This window comes from Larus michahellis, chromosome 1, assembly GCF_964199755.1.
Source record: "Larus michahellis chromosome 1, bLarMic1.1, whole genome shotgun sequence".
NCBI classification, from domain to species: domain Eukaryota; kingdom Metazoa; phylum Chordata; class Aves; order Charadriiformes; family Laridae; genus Larus; species Larus michahellis.
The window spans coordinates 44,893,896-44,911,407 of record NC_133896.1 but is presented as its reverse complement, the minus strand read 5'-3'; the positions used below and the strand labels follow the sequence as shown (position 1 = coordinate 44,911,407).

General features: G+C 40.4%; 1 protein-coding gene across 9 annotated transcripts in view; it reads left to right on the top strand.

Annotated features, from left to right (window-relative positions):
• The first annotated feature begins 2,443 nt into the window (after window positions 1–2,443).
• The window catches only part of PPFIA2 (PTPRF interacting protein alpha 2), a 341,503-nt gene continuing 326,434 nt past the window's right edge, over window positions 2,444–17,512 (top strand). For 4 of the 9 annotated variants that reach the window (XM_074574254.1, XM_074574223.1, XM_074574193.1 and 1 more), the window contains exons 1-2: window positions 2,444–2,799; window positions 13,186–13,436. In XM_074574254.1, coding sequence (XP_074430355.1) covers window positions 13,188–13,436 — 249 coding nt within the window. In that variant the 5' untranslated portion in view covers window positions 2,444–2,799; window positions 13,186–13,187. The remainder of the gene's footprint in view (window positions 2,800–13,185; window positions 13,437–17,512) is intronic. The other 5 variants (XM_074574213.1, XM_074574183.1, XM_074574173.1 and 2 more) reach the window with 3 other exon arrangements.

The window sequence follows — 17,512 nt, the reverse complement described above, 5'->3', positions numbered from 1 at the left end:
TACTATCCAGCTTACATGGCTGCCTGCTGAACACACTTGCTCTCACAAGTGCTTTCTGAGCTGCTTAGTTTTTCCTCAATCACCTAACTCAGAGCTCAGATTTGTTGCAATCGCTGTGTGTGTAAGTCTGATGGATGATGGATCTTGCCCTCAGCTAGAGTGTGATTGTCAGGCAACTGCTCTAATGCTGAAGATAAATTAAGTTAGGAGAAGGATCTGGAACAGCCAAGAAAAGTGACAAAAAAAAAGCCAGTTGGAATAGTGACACAGTTGGACGGGAGAAGTTATTTTATTTTGGCTCTTTTAACCCATGGATTGCACTGAAAGGCCGGGCTCTGGCAGCAAACTCTGGCATGGCACCAGTACCTTAATTGCACTTGTTTTTAGGATGTCCATGTTGGCAACTCTTCTCAGCTATTTGTCTTCTACTGTACATGTGCATCCTCTGTGCATTTTCATTCTCCACAACACAGTGTCAGGAATGAGCAAAATAACGGGCCAAACCTGCTGTGAAGCAACCACAGCCACTGAGTCTGCACCCACTGCTGCCTGTGGCTTCCTTATCTCCCCTGCACCTTTCTAAAGTGGATGAAGTGAGTTCAGGCTTCCGAAGCAACGGTCAGTCCTGCATGAAATGTTTTTTTGGTATGTGAAAGAAATGTAAACAAATATTGAAGTATTTCTTGCAAGAACCAAGTTTGCGTAGTTGACACCAGCACATCGAATGCCAACTGGGATGAACTTCATTACAAACGAACACTCCGAAAATCACAGAATCACAAAGTGATAGGGGTTGGAAAGGACCTCTGGAGATCATCTAGTACAACCCGCAACTCCCCTCCAAAGCAGGGTCACCTAGAGCAGGTTTCACAGGAATGCATCCAAGTGGGTTTTGAATGTCTCCAGAGACACACACTCCACAACCTCTCTGGGCAGCCTGTTCCAGTGCTCTGGCACCCTCAAGGTAAAGAAGTTTTTCCTCCGACTTTAAGTCATTTTCCGGTACCCAGTTACTGACGACGCCCAGTTCCTCCAGGGACCCTCGCCAGTCTCCTGTCCCCACACCTCGGGCCGCGGGGGCCGGCATTGACAAGCGAGGAGGGCCGTCGGGCGAGAAGACACCTGCGGGTGCAGCAGGCCCGGCCGCCCCGCCAGGCCGAGGGGGCGGTTGGCGGCTGAGGTGCCGCCGCACCCTCCCCCTGCCTCCCCACCCCGGGCCCCTTCGCGCCTGGGCCGCGCGCCGGCCTCCGTCGCGGCAGGAACCGTTGGGCGCTGACGGACGGGCACGCGCCCGCCGGGCCTGTGTAACGGCCAGAGAGGAGCGGTCGCGCTGAGGAGAGGGGAGGAAGCGGCGCTGTCCGGTTAGGATCGGGCCCTACCGTCCCCTTTTTTTTTTCTTTTTTGTTTTTTTGTTTTTTTTTTTTTTTTCAAGGAGTGGGCGTGAGGGAATTAGCGCCGTGCGAGCCGCCAAGCAGCAGCAGCTGCATCTGGGGAGCCGCGGTGCGTGAGGCAGAGGGAGCAGACGTGATTACTTCAGAATTTATTTAAGGACCGGTGGAAACCACTGCAGCGGCTTCCAGGGGAAGTCCCCGCCGAGGAGGAGCGCGCCGAGCCCAGCAGCCGCTCCCTCCGCCTCCACTCCCGCCTCGCCCGCCCTCCGGCGGTGCCGCACGGCCGGCCAGGCTCCGAACCCGGGGAGGGGGCGTCTGCCCATGCCTGGCGTTTCCAAGTGCATAATATTAATTACACGCCTGGACTATTCAGATTATGGCAGATTTTACCACTGCTTTGTCATGGTCGGATTACAGCAGATGATACGTTTTATGACAGTATATATCCGATTAGATGACATGTACTGCCGTTTGCCTGAACTCTCTTAAATTGCAGAATACAGCGATTCAGAGCGCTCACACCGCTTTCAACAAGAGGCCTCACCGAATCGCTAACCGGGGGCTGGGGCAGTGCGGCGGCGGCCCGCCGGCCCTCCCTCCTTAGCCCTTGGTGGGGAGCGGGCGGCGGCGCCGCGGCTGTCGTCGCTTGTGCCCGGCGGAGCCGGGGTGCCCGGGACGCGCGGGGTGGATGTAGGGTGCGGCGCACGTGCCGTGGGGTGACCTGCCGGGGCTCTCTGCCAACTCCCACTGCCGCGGCTCCTGCTCGGCACCGCCGGGATCGGGCCCCGTACGGTACCTGCTGCGCAGCGATGAGCTGTGGGCAGAGGATTTCTTTCTGTAAAGCAGAAAACGGCGTTTGATCATGCAGGCAGTCGTGCGTGCGCGTGGACTTAACGCGCAGAGGCATCATTAGCCTGGGAGGTATTGCAGAACTAGAGAAGCCAGACATCGCTCAGTGAAGTTTAACAAAAGATGAGAAATAAAAGAAAGATGCTTTCGCCCTGGCCCCTCCCCCCCTGTAATGGCTTGCCTCCAGCTGCAAGGATGCTGTTGCTCGAAAGGGGCTGCTGGAGCTTTAAGAGCCGCTCCCCCCTCTCCAGCTCCCGACAATGGTCTGAGCCGAGCTCTGCTTCCCAAAGCAAAATTTGTAATATGCCATTTTTCCCATGGATGCTTCTCCTCTTGGCTGCTGACGAAGTGACCGAAGAAAATGCTGAGGTGCCAAGCAGCCAGTCTTGCCGGAGGACGGGTGCGGGGGCTTGGGGTTCCTCGGAGCAACGCCTGTGTCACCATTGCTAGGAAGATGGTCCAGGAGTGCTCGGCTGTGTGAGTCCCCGCTCGAAGCCGGTGGAGACTGCGGTTGTTATTGATCAAGTGAAATAGCAGACGCCGAAATAAAAGCCACTAGGTACTGAACCTTCTATTTCTGAGTTAGACATTCCCTCCTTAGTCCTGATACCCTCCGGGAGGTGAGGTGCAAATACAAAATCTTGCTGTCTGCCTCTTGCTGTAGTACTTGTGTGGTATTTAAATGCATTTCTGTAATGGGAGTTGGGGAATATCAGACTAAAAAACGTGAAGCCAACTTCTTTTTTTTGGTATGGTTGAGGGAGATAAGAGTCCAGAGGGATGACATAAAGAACAAACAGTTGGAATGAGTCCTTTTTCAAGGTACTGTGTTGATCACCCCTCCTGTGTGGAAGGAGCGCAGAATGCTTCTGTTAAAGGTGATATCATAGTTTAGTGGAGTCTGGCAGGTAAGGAGTTAACTAGGAGGAGGAATATGCATGTAATGCAACTCAGACAATAGGAAGGATTTTCCTTATGGAATTACACTGTGCTGCCTAAGAACAATCTTGCTGAGAACATCTGAAAAGACATAACTGCAGTAAGAACTGGTTTTATCAGCCACTATATCTATTTAACGATTTGAAAAAAAAAAAGCTTGTAAATGCAAAATATCCGGAATGATCCAATGAAATGAGTTTTCAAGCTGATGTCACTGTGGACAGGCTAGAATGTATGGTAGTTAGATTTCTACTTGTTTTTTCTGCAGCAAAATTACAAGTAACTTGAAATGACTCCTCAACCTTGCTGTGCAAATCAAACATCTGAGTATACAGAAAACAAGCTTTAAAAACCAGTTATGGACAGAAAGGTGAGGGAATAAAATTAGATTCACATCTAAGGTGGTAGCCTTCAAGGTGAGCAGAATGAATGCTTGTCTAAGAGCCTTTGTCAGGCAGAAGCCAAGTAGTACTCCGTCTTCTCATTCCCAGAGCTTGCCCAAGTGAAAAAGTCCAGCTGGTAAATTATTCTCAGGCTACGTGAGATTGCAGAGGTGTTTGTTACAGCATTCACTTAAAAAAAATCAATAATTCCAAGAGTCTTGGACAATCAGCATAACAGAAAATGTCAAATAGGGTGGGGTCCAATGAGAAGAAAGATGACAACTTTTTCATCTTGCACCCTTATAGGATATGTACCACAGAAATTTCAAGTAGTTTTAGAGAAAGTCAGTATTGAGGATGCACTTTCACACCTGGTCCATACATGATTATCAGCATCTGTGTATAAAATATAATATAAAAGAATTGCTATTAATTTAGTTGTTGATGGGGTAGCTCCTGAAAAGGAGCTTTATATAACTCTCAACCAAGGGTGGGCATATCCAGTGCTGTTTGTTGCAATTTTTATCCATTCAGTCATCTGGATGTCTAAACTGAGCTGCAGAATTCCTAATTGACCTAATATTGAGTTCACTCTTGATGGAGACATAATGCAGCTAATCCTATAGATTTGCTGTGACATTTTTTCATACAACCTGAAAAATCTTTAATGCAATGACAACGAACCACATTCTTTTTCCCTCTCATAGAACATCACAGTTGTTGCTTTTTGCCAGTTAAATGTTGTGTGTTTAGAGGGGAAACCTGTTCATGATTTCTCGTAATATTGTAGGCAATGGTCACATAATATCCATCGTGCTCCCTAGTCATGCATAACGTACATTTGTGAATTTTATGGTCCTGTTTGGAGGCAGTAAAATTACAAGAGGTTAATGGCTTGTCTATGTTAGTGACTTTTCCAACCATCTACACTGATCCAAACCCACTGATGTCCATGGTAGAATTTCCATGAATTTAAGCAGTTGTTGGGTTAGGCTCCATGCAAATGATTGGAGAAAAAAATGAACTAGGAACCTATCAACCTGGAATAGATTTTGCAGTAGATGGTGTATTAGATATACAATGGACAAGAAAGAGAATGTATTTAGAGAACTTTAATGTGTTGCTTCACAGGGTGTCGTTGTGTATGGCTGTGATAACTGAGCCACTTCAGGTCTAGAACTACTATTAAAATAAGTGCTTAGGTTCTAAAGTTATTGCATTGCCTGAAAGTCTTTTTCTAGGGAGCACGTATGTGCTACATGGATTTTTAAGGAAGAAGTAGTTTCTCGGTATCCTGCTCCCCCTTCAGAACCTCTCAGAGGGTTTGGGATAGTCATAAGGTGCTGCTACACAAGTTCAGTATCCATTGCAGTCCTTGAGAGTTTTGGGCACTTTGTGTGCTCCCCGAGCAAGAGAATTCTAATGTCTGCTCTGTGGCTCCTGATGAATCCAAGAAACAGTGTTTGTGTATTAACAGTAAAATGCTGGTGACTTAAAGTAAATGCATGTTGCATTGAGGGATTGCTTTACTTACATTCACAGTACTGGGTAAACTGATAAACTTTTTACTGCAGAGATACTATGTTCAGTATCAATGGAGCTTCTGTTTTTCTTTTTAAAGAAAGAGAAACACATTTAAAAAGTCTTATTTTTGTTGACTTAGATCAGTCAAGCATAGCTTTAATTAAGTTGTATTACTACAGATCAAGTCACCCTTTTTCTGGCAAAGGAACACAAAATTTCTCTTTTTTCTCTTATAGTGGGTATAGAGGTATATAATGCATGTGTAGGTATTAATGAAGTGTATGTCACCTTGTTAAGTCCTTTCCCTCCAGTCGTTCCTCTTCTTTGCAGTCCTGTCCATGTGGGAAGTATCACACAGAATAATGTACGTGAAAGGCTTATCCTGATATCGTGAACTTCTGTGGTTTTGAAGATAACGGGACAGAGGTGTTTAATCCACCACTTGAAGTTCCTAACACCCACTGAAAGAAATTCCAGCTCCCTCAATGTTCTGTCTTGGATGCCTGTGTTCCCTCCTATGTAACTCAGCATGCCTTCAGTTATGTCCTGACAGAGCAAGATGGCTGCCCCTTAGTAGCAGGTTGCTGCTGCTGTATCTGGCCTGTTCCTCACTTACTTGTGAGGATCAGGATGGTAAATGAAGATCTTCATTATCTGTTCCCTCTCCACTTCCATTTCTTCCCCAACTCCTTTTCTGACTCAGTTTTCTGGGGGCAACAGCCTGCAGTTCTCCTCTAGTGGCACAAATTGCTACATGGACTTGCTAGATGCATTGTTGGGTGCCACTGGTATTATTAAGTAGCATTTGAGGTATCAAATTAGGAAACCAAGTTAGATGCCTGAAGTACTCCTCCTTCATCTTTTCCTCCTCCTTTCAGGTGACCAGAGTCTTGATAAAGAAATCCTTAGTAAATTACTTCAGTGGGAATTTACTCAGTCTCTGCAAAACTGACTCCTGGTAGCTGGTTACAGATTTCTGAGTTTACTCCATTCGACACCATGTATCTTTCTTTTGAGAAGAAAGCAAGTCTGTGTTTCGTGTTTCTTGGGTTTGTTTGGGGGCTTGTTTGCTTGATTGTTTTCTGAGAGGATGGTGTTAGGAAAACTTTTTTTTTTCCCTGATGAGAATATGATGTATTCATATTTTTATTTCTCATTAATGGTATTGTCAGAAAACTTCCTAAATGTACCAAGCACCTCATGCCTTTATATGTATTGTAAACATTGACTTGATAACAGATTATGACCTTAAATAGGAACAACTTTAATACTGGAATTTGGGGAAAAAAAATTATTTATATTTACTGTTTCTTCCCTTTAAATTCTAGAAGAAGCATATACCACTTAACTACTGTCATACTGTACATATGTGTTCCCCTGCCAAGCTAGGCTTCAGCAGCTCTTCAGTCTTTATTCTAAAAATATTTTTTCATTACCTGCTTTACTGTGATTCACTGGGTAGATGAAAAAATATAGAGCATTAAAATATTTCTTCAAACCTTTCTTTTGTTTAAACCATTTGAATGATAAGTAAAGCCAGAATATAAGTGAAGCCATAAAAGATGAGTTACAAGACTTTTCAAACTTTTACATTTAAAATGTTCTGAGATGTGGCATTTTATCATCCAATATAATAGTTATTTTTTAGTGTATTTTTTCTGACGAAGAGTAATTGTCTACTTTTCTAAAAATAAGCACAGGTTTTTGTTTAAATTTGGATATCTAAAAAGTACGTGTTCGTTTCCTATCCTCATGTGATTGCTTTCAGGTTTCTCTGGTTTGTGGGTTTTTTGGGCTGTTTTTTTTTCCTTTTTTTTTAATGTCACTCAGAGATTAGGATGTTTAGTGTAAATAGCAATATCTGAAAATGTGGCCATAGTTGTAATTAAGTATAACTGAGGATTATTTTTTATTTTTCAGTGTGAATTTTGCTTACTTTTTGTAGAAGTCTTCCACGTATGTAGAGCCCAAATTCTCCACAAGGCAGGCCACCGTAATAAAAGCAACATTTTTTTTTTTTTATGAATGCAATGAGATGAGCCACAATGTGAGTTGGGTTTTTTTTATTTTAAATTTCTCTCCAACCTTCTTTAAACGTATATTGAATTTCAGAATCTCTGTTGTAAATGAGTGAATTTTTTGAACTTAAAACTCTCTCCAGACGCATGGAATTATTCTGTTTGGAAGGGACTTTTGGAGGTCATCTGTGCCAACCCCTTGCCTAGTGCTGGGCCAACTGCAAAGTAAGATTAGGTTGCTCAGTGCAGGTTTGGAAAATAAAAAGAAGACTCAGCGATCACTGTAAATTTCTGCAGTTTATGTCAGATATTTATACAGTCCAGTTTTGTTTATATTTTGTCACATTACCTGAAAATTATAAGAGAAGTTACTTTGCAATTTAGAATTGTGGTGATGCAATTCAGACTTTCAGTTGTAAACTTCAGAGAAGGGATTCTGATGCTTCACACACATTGCTGTTTGTCTTTGTGCTCATTCTTCTTTTACTGTTACTGTCAGCTCTGAATTCTTTTTCCCTAACAGGACTAATCAAAGATATGTAACTGTAATTGCTTTGATTGCCTTCTAGTAGTTGATAGGAATTTATTGATTAATGAAAGGAATACTACCCTGGGATAATGAAAATCTTAACATAGGAACTGGCACATGCAGACTGAATGGAGAGATTAAAATATATGCACAGACTCAATGAATGTATTGTTGCATCTGAATTTCAGTGTGCACGTGGAATTGAATGAGAAACTAACAGCCTATTACACTGTATAAAACCAATTCAGAATAGTAGAGGGCTGGGAAACTTCATCCTGATCTTTGATCTTTTGGGCCTGTCTCTGGTTATATAGTTATATAGTCATCTGTATGACAGGGGAGCAGAATCTCAAACCATTGGCTGATAAACCAATTAGAAAACATGTAATATCCAGGTGTCAGTTTATGACTGTATTTGGTCTATCCAAAAGTTATGGTTTAGAAAATTGAGTCCCATGAGCCTAAACAGTCTTTGAAGCAGTAAGAATGGAGGACAAAAAGTTTAAAGATGGTCCATTATTTATCCTGCTGAGTTCTGTTCTGAGTAGAATTGATGTCTCCATGAATTAAGAACTGTGTACTTGAGACAAGTACCTGCCGCATATGCATGGCTCTGTTATTCCTGAGCTGTATATATATATATATACAGTAAGTCCAGGATGCATCTGACCTGTCTATATGAAAATTGATTCATGCATATATAGTGAAATGTATCTGAGATGTATCAAAAGTTCTGTAAACTCACAGATCAGCAAAAAAAACCTGTGTCTGGTATGGTAGGTCTAAAATTTAATAGAAATGGGCCTGCCAGTAGCCTTACTCTGAGCCTTTAAGAACTGCAGCATTGAATGTGGCTGTGTCTCCCCTATAAATACAATTGAAAGAGACATATATTTTTCACAGAAATAATGGCTAATTCTGGGTATTTTACTAGAGAGATCACTTTCAGTGTGTAATGGTTTAAATCCTTCCTGTATAAAATATACTTTAGCTTAACACAGATTTATGGTCTGTGATTAGTGGGGCAAGAGTAGGTAGTTACAGTGATTCCTTCTGATTTCAGTGTATGAAATATTCTGGTTGATTGTATTATGAAACTGAGTAAAAATTGTTGGGGTTTTGGCAGTTTTTTTTAAAGTTCATAGTTACATAGAAGGAAAATCAGAAGTTCCCTCTTCCCCTAGTGGAAATTTAAAAATATAATTAAAATTACTTAGGGCGTGACCACACTAGCAATCAGACCTAACTGTTCATAACAATACTATTTTTATTTTCTGTTTTAATATGAATCCCTAGGTTGTTTCCATCTGTATTGTGTTGTCTTGGTTCTTTATGTGCTTTCGGTGTGTGCAAACTAAATTCCTTTCAGATATAATTAAACTGGAAGCTTACTCTTAAATCTAATGTCATGACCCTGTGTGTGAACCACATCATCGTGTGGTTAACCAAGGGTTGTCTAATACATGCACACCATCAGAAGGCTCTGGAAGCTTCAAGAACTCTTGAACTCCCTGATGTGATTGACTTCCTATATAAAGATCCAAATGCATATCTGCCCTCCTCTTTGTCCTCAGCTGCCAATCTTCTGCTACTAAATTGTGATTGATCTGTTTGCGGACACTTTTCTACTTTTGTTGAAGTCCTTTCTCTGCGTCACCTGTCCTAGCTTTTACTACAGCCCCTCTTGATGATCGTCCCTTTTTTCCTTTTTTTCTTCCTTTTAAAATTCTTCAAATATTCTTAGTATTTTGATTCCTTCCTGCTATCAAGCAGAAAATTCATAAAGGGTGCAATAAGGTCCTGGGGGAGTGGCTCTATTCTTGAACATGTGCTGGAAGAAGGCCAGCATTTCTTGGGAACAGTGTTAAATGGTGGCAGCCTTGGGACACTGAAGGCATCCCATCTGCTGGCAGGTATAAGCGTGATAAATACCAGATAAAGTTTAAAAAAAGAAAAAAAGAAAAAGAATGCTTTTCTAAAGGTGAGAAGAGACAAGTCATAGTAAATCAGAACAGCATGGCATATATGTCTTTCATAAAGAGCTTTAAGAAATCTTTGGAAACCCCAGAATAAGCCTGCAGTTGTTCGAAATTTTGCTCCTTTTTTTCTGGGTTGGTAACCCAGGAACACCCTGAGAAGCTGGCTTCCCTTCAGAGTTGTTCCAGGGTCCTCATTGGTGGCTACCAAAGAAGATCTGTGCGAGGACATGTACCAGGATTCCCTTTTCCCCTGCTTCTCACTGTTGCAAGTATCGATACATCCCTTTTTGGCACGCCCTACCAGCATTTCTGATCTGACCCAGGTTAGCATACAGCTTTTCTATATTTGTCTCCAAGCTGAGGGTGGGGAAAGGGAGAGGACGCACTGTGGTTCCAATGGAATAATGGCATTGATTTCCGAACTGCTGGAAAGCAATGTACATCACCAGTCTTATGGCAAGAACTGCTGTACCTTTTAAAGATTCTCCTGGGGCTGTGAGCTGTGGGAGAAAACTTCCAAATAGCAACTGCCTACATCAGGAACTGCCCACCCATTCCCTGCCTTCTCTGCGGTCTTACTCACAGCCCAAGTTTGTTACTTGTGCCATGTCAGGATAATGCAGCCCAGGCTTTCAAAATAAGCACACTGCATGGGCCACCCCCCTCCCTGAATGCAGCAGATTAGAGGGAAAAGACACGGTAATTAATAGTGCCATGAGCATTCAGCCCATGGATTCCGTTCCTGCCCCACAACCACACAGATAAATGGCTTCTCTCATCCCCATAATGACTATAGGAGGAGATTTTCTATCTAGTTTGAATACAAGGTGCTGAGGTAGCAACAGCTGTCTGCACAGAGGTTTCCCTACCTGTTCTGTGCACACACCAGCATGGATGAAAAACTGCGCCACTCTCACTCTGCCACTGCCTGTGAGCAGTGGTAGTGTATGCTATGCTGTTCAGGACATTAGAGGTAATTTCTTGAATGATGAATGTTCACTGATGAGAATCCCCTGGGGCAGGAAGTGTGCCCCATGAGATGTTGATGATCATAAGGCAGGAAAGGTTCAGTGACAACCTGAATTGTTTGGTCTTGAAGAATGGGCATGCAGAGACCTTGGTCGCTAGCCACCTGCTGCATACTGAAAAGTTATGATTAAACTGAGCAAGTGGCAGATGGTCTTGGATGTTTTAGTTATCAAGTGAACTTGACCGTGCCAAACCGGTTAGTCACAGGTGGGACCTGGGTGGAGACACTCCACAGAGTATCTCAGCCACTTGCTGAGTAAAATGTACTCCCACAACATTGCGAGAGGATTGTGGAGGCAAGACAGTGGCTTCCTCCTGCTGGTCGTCCCACATCTCAAGATATCTGTGGACAGTGGACAAAGCAGTTATTTTAACAAGAACTCCCCAAAAGCTGTTCTGCCTCTGCAGGGAAATTGAAGTGTAGGAGGATGAATACTCATTTATTCAAACTGTCCTTCTGCTGGTGCAGCTGCAGAGTTTAGTCACCCCCTGTCTGTGTTTCCTCACAGTACACGCTGTCCATACTCAGAAGAGGAAGTGGTAGGTACCGTGGAGGTCAGTTGGTAATGGTGCAAATATTTTTAAACTTGAAGTTTTTTATGGCGATGGAGGCACTGATGTATTAATGTCATCTCAATATGAAAGGACATTGTGGTACTTCCTAGTGGAGCCTATAGTTTAGGAGAGGCAAAGGGTTCTGTAGACATGCAGCATCAAATCAGATAATCCTGAGTAAATATACCTGACCTAAATATATTGGAGATGTGAGGAACTTTTCCGTATCTATGATTTCAATCTGTTAACTGCTTCTCTTGCACCTAATTAATTACTAAATGGGTAATAGTCACGAGGAACCTTTACCTTGCCTCCAGTCCAGACACTTTAAAAATAGGATCGAGGTCTACCTGAAACCTCAGTAGTGAAGCTATTGTCTATGAAAGCTACACAGTCGTAGCTGATAATTCATGTTGAAATACCAGTGTTTTGTGCCAGCTTTGCTAGTTATCACATCTGCTGAAAAAGTAAAAATTAAGTATACTGAATTCTGCATGAACGTTCAGAATATGATCAAGGCCAGTTAATCTTAGCAAAACTATGTAATTTGCTCGGTAAATCTTAGCGGCAAGCAGTGCTAGCACAAGGATTGCTCATGACTTAGTGATAGTAGGAGGAGTTGATTTTAATGAATTAAGTACAGGTGTCTTAGTTCCTCGGTGTATGGCCTATCTTTAAGTTACACTCTGTAACAGCTAGATCTTCCATTTTTCATAAATTCCACTTTCACAAGCTCCATTTTCCTACTTTGGAAAGCAGACCAGATTTTAGAATATGTAGAGCTAATCTATCGTAGTATTGAGACTGAAAAGGTGAAAATGTTGCATGATGGCACACTTAACAGTAGAAGCATGGCAACCACCTGTATTGTAGACAAAGTTCACGTCCAGAAGGTCCATAGCAAACTAAGTAAAATATTTTAACTCCCAGTAGATGAAGCAAAATCACCTTGATCCCAATTGCTGAGATAAAAGGCTTCCACTATTTAATACATTAACAGAATTTCCAAATATTAACCCTTAACTATCAATAAAGTTATGTCTGCTGTAGTTCTTCAATCATACTAGAAAAACAATTTCTGATTCTTTGAGTGACTGTCATTTGATAGATATAATCTATTATTAACACAGTCTTTTTATTTAAAAAAAAAATATCTGAGCTTTGAGACCTGTCATATCTTTTTTTTTTCCCCCATCTGCTGAACCCAGTATTTCATTACATAAGCTTCTTCCCATACATGAAGTGAGGTTTTGACATTTACATAAGAAGCTTTACAATTGAATGGGACTAGGTGATATTATTTGCTCTGCTCAGGACTGTTTTTAGGAAACAAACAACACCGATTTTGTCCCTGGTAATTCAATTTGCATAAGATATCACAGGGATGGTAATTAGCAGAGAGCTTCTAGTTCTTGACCTCTTACTGAACAAGCTCACTGGATAATAATTTCCCCTGAGGGTGGCAATAACTAGACAGAAAAATAGATTAACCTGGCATTGTTAAGGCAGCATGATACTGGATCAATGGTTAGCCTGAGCTGTACTGTAGAAATGACTAGAACAGGACAAAATCTGGCAATTAATGGCAGCTGTTGGCATCAATACCAACAATTCAACAATGACATTAAATAAGAGAGGGGAGAAAATCAACGATAAAGGAGACTACAATTGCAGAGGAAGTCTTTTCTCTCATTTTAAGAGAACATTATTTACAAAACTATTTAATATATTCTGTTACCTCCATCTCCTTCTAGTCATTCTTCTCTCAGTTTAGGAAGCACATTCAAAGTCTTTGAGATGTGGAATTAGTCACTGTATTTAATCCCTGTCTATCGACCATCTGATTAACATTGAAAGCACAAAGTTGAAAGAGAGAACAATGCAATAATCTGCTAACTGTGTCCATGTAACAGAGTTAATTCCTCTTACGAAATCCCCTCAAATGTTTTTCTGCTGAAGAGCTTTTCCCTGATTTGTGTTTTTTTAAAGAAATGATGTGTGAAGTGATGCCAACGATAAACGAGGACACCCCGATGAGTCAACGGGGGTCCCAAAGCAGCGGCTCGGACTCGGATTCTCACTTTGAGCAGCTGATGGTGAACATGCTGGATGAAAGGGACCGTCTCCTTGATACTCTTCGGGAGACACAGGAAAGCTTGTCACTTGCACAGCAACGCCTGCAGGATGTCATCTACGACAGAGACTCCCTCCAGCGACAGCTTAACTCAGCACTGCCTCAGGTATGTAGTTTATGAAGATTGTTTTTTTAGGTTCACCAGTTTTGTACTTAATGCCACTTACTTTAATCCTAATCAGTATTTATGCCTTGAGGCCCGAATTCTTCTCCCGTTGAGGTCGGATGCAGAACTCCTATCGATTTAATAGTACCTGGTTTGACCTCCTTGGAACCTGTCTTCTCTTCAAAGTTAAGAGTAGGAGTAATGCTGTTGACTTCAAGGAGAGCAAGATGAAGGTCTGTAGCTACTGGTTCTTTTGGCTGTTGCTCTAGCATTTACAACAGATGAGGGATCATTTAAATTAAAGATCTAATGGTGGGAATGAAGAAAAAAGAATGAGGATGTTTCCTACAGACTCTGTTCCAGATAAGAGTTTCTAACTAGCGTTATGACAAATACAAATAGCTTATGTAGGTTGAATAGGGTACTACACAAAACCACAAAAACAAAGGATATCTTAATATTTTCATTCATTTATTTTTAAATAATTATATAAATTTCATTATCTAAAATTACTTTGGTCTTTTTTAGGAAATGCAAAATGAATTACTTCAGTTAATAATATGATATTATATTTCAATATGTATCAATATTTTTCAATATACTACAGTTAAAAGCAAAGAAAGCTCTTAGTTCAGTCTGTGTATCTGGACAGAGGTTTAAAATATACCATGATTCAAAATGCAGTTTTTCTCCATGCTCTTTTCTTTGCATCTCCCAGCTGTCACTTACTAAAGAATTTGATTGTAGCCATGAGGGCCAGGGCATACTTGCCTGGGCAAAGTTGCGTACCTATTAGACAACGGTTAGAGAGGAAGGAAGACAGATTCAGCTGTGTGGTTGGAATAAGGAGGCGCTAAGGATGAATCAAATGAGTGAGAAAGTTCTTAAAGACAGAAAAGGAAAAAGGCAGCCACTGGAGTAGGGAACAGAGGTAGGGCTAACCTACTTTAAGGGCTAACCCCAGCACGTTTTTGGAGTGTCTTGGGATAGGGCTGAAAAAGAGAGAGAGAGACACTGTGATCATTTGAAGAATAGCATTAGCAACTTCAGCATTAGTTCTGGGCAGTAAGAATGACTACACTTGGCTTCGGTCAAACAAAAAGGAGTAGCAATGGTCTTGATATATGGTAAAATCAAGGGGTTTTTTTTTTGTTTTTCTCTAATTTGTGGGCAGTTGAGCTTCTTTTCTACTGGTGTCTCTTCACAGAAGAGTGTGATATAACATTCTAGTAATGAATGTTAACAATGAATTTTAAAAACAAACTTCTAAGAAAATAACTTCCATGCGACTGCTGTACTATTTAGCTTCCGTTCTGGACTTGAGATATTCTACATAGTACTTTTATAATCTTTTTTGCGTACAGTTTTATGAATGGCAAGCTTGCATTGCTAGCTGCCTGACACAGCCCTATCACAAAATACTACCCAGTCCTTTTATCATGTAGAGGAAGAATTCTGTGGTCACTGAATTTAAGAGAAGAATACGTAAATATATGACAACTATATGGTAATTATTTAGTTATAATGTGATATCTAATGAGTCTTGCTTAATCAGAATGTATTTCTTTTAGCTGTTGCTTTCTTGAGTGGTTTTCAAAATTCACTTATTTCTTAGCATTTACATAGTGCTTTCCATGTAGAAAGTGTCTATTGACACAGCTACATTCCAAAGGATTTTTGTTAGGACGTTCTTTTTGTTTATTGTCTTAAACAGTTAAAAATATGATCTGGAACAAACATTGCACTTTTCATAAATAGAATCTGAACATGAAAGTTGGGGTAATGAATGAGCCACTGAAAAATCTTGTCTAATCAGAAATAGGAAATAATTAATAACATTAAATATGAAGCTTGAGATACTAGTTAATGCTGTTACAGCTACAGCTGTTAATGCTGTAGCCAAAATGCAAAGTATGACTGTAGATGACTCTAAGTTTTTATACTGATCTATACTGCAGCAGAATAATGTATAGCTAACTACACTTTTCAAATTTGACTTACAGAAATGTGGTTGTCTTGCTAATTGCTATCATTGAAGTAATTTTTATTTCCATTAGATTAGCAGTCTTGACTTTATGAACATCTATGTTTAACTGAACAGCTATGTTTAAGGAAGAAGGGAAAAAGTGAGCAGGCAATTACAGACCAGTTAGACTAAATGTAATAATAGAGAAGGCTTTAAAACTTATTTTGGAGGAAAAACTAATAATAAGTCAAAAAATTAACTTAAAAATATGAGAAGGGTTTACCAAAATTATCTTTATACAAAATACCTTGACATCACTCTGTGGTACCAAAATTGTTAGACTAGGGAACTATGATATCCCTAAATTAGATATCTTTTGAAGAGGCCCCGTTTAAATTACTAGCAGATGTGAAATGAGTAAGAAAAAGTAAGATAATTAGTAAGGTAAGTAATAAAAGAGAGAGAGGGAAAATTTTCACTTACAGTAGACATTGACAGGATGGAAGGAGGTTAGTAGTACTAGTTGATTAAGAATGTGTTTGGGGATCAATTTTTGTTAATTTGAGCACAAGAAGGAGGAGCATGCTAGTGGAAATTTTAGATGACACAAAATTGAGCAGTCAACTAAGGGAATGAGTATGATAGTACACAAGAACAAGAGTAACAGAGGTGGGATGATATTGCGTGGTACAAAGATGAGGGCCCTATATCTAGTAGTTAATAGCAAAAAATTATGTTCCGACCTTTTAGGTAGTAGTAGTAGAGAGGGAAAATATATGTTATACAACTTTTGTAGGCAGCCAATGGGAGGTGGGTGTAAAAAAGACGAATATCATTCTGAAATACATTATGTAAGAGATTTCTTTTAGATGTAGGTAAGTATTAATGCAGTTAAAACAAGGGGTGGTTTGAACCTCATTGTCTTTTTTTTTGGCTCAGTAGTGATTGAGAGCCAACCTCAAGTTGGAGGAGATTCAGAAAAAGACTGCTAGAGCAAAGAGGAAATAATATCTGCATGAAAAGACTAATCAAAGTTTTCTTACGTCTGGGGAAAACTGAATTGAGAGTGAATATGAGTGACTTCATAAATTTTCTTGGAGAGGCAGGAAGATAGAGTGACTAGGTAAACACGAAAGAAATGGTTTAAGCCAAAAATAACATTGATGGAGGAAAAAATGAATATAGGGTACCATGAATAAAGATATATCATCAGAATATATATTCAGAAAGATATATCATCAATATATCAGAAAGATACGTTCATCAGAAGAAGGTCTTGAATTATCAAAGAATGACATTTAGAATCCATCTTTCTTAGACAAAGACAGGGTGAAAACCCCGAATTGTTTTCAAGATGAAGCTGGTGTGAAAGACATTATATATCACAGTACCTTTGGTTAACCTTTAAACTTGACCCAGAACACTCCTTCCTGATTTTATATCACACTTTACTTTGGAGAGATTCTACTTTGTGTGGGACCATTCACAAAAAGAATGAAACATGGGTCTGAATATTTTTACTAAAACTATTAGAATTGCATGATAGTACAGTTAAGTTGAGAAGTGTTCTGTGCGTACTAGGTCTTCTGATATTAAGAATCTAGTTCACAAGTGGTCTTGTTTATTCTTCCTAAAGCTGCCTGTTGACAGCAGAAGCCTCTAAGGAAAGTGTATTTGGGTCTGCACTGCATGTTCCCTTACAACAGGAATTTATTTTATTTAGGTCATGACTCTTGAGTCCAACAAAAAAAAAAAAATAATTGCTAAATACAGTACAACTCTTCTGTAGTGGGGAAGCATAGGATCTAAATACTTAACAGTATATTTTTATTTTATTGGAGTAAAATTAGGTCTCTTACTGTAGCATAAAAAAGTGCTCCACTAAAAAGATTAGTGACTGTAGTTAGAAATTGTAACTCCTGTTTTGAGTGGTAGAAAGAGGAAAATGTTCAGTTACAACTTCAAGAAAATTTCACCATAATCTTCTCTAAACTAAATTGTCTGGGAAGCATCACCTATATTAGCTGCCTTGTAAACAAACATTGAAAAAATACAATTTAAATCATTGTAAGACTTATGATGAATCATAAGAATAATTATAATAATTATA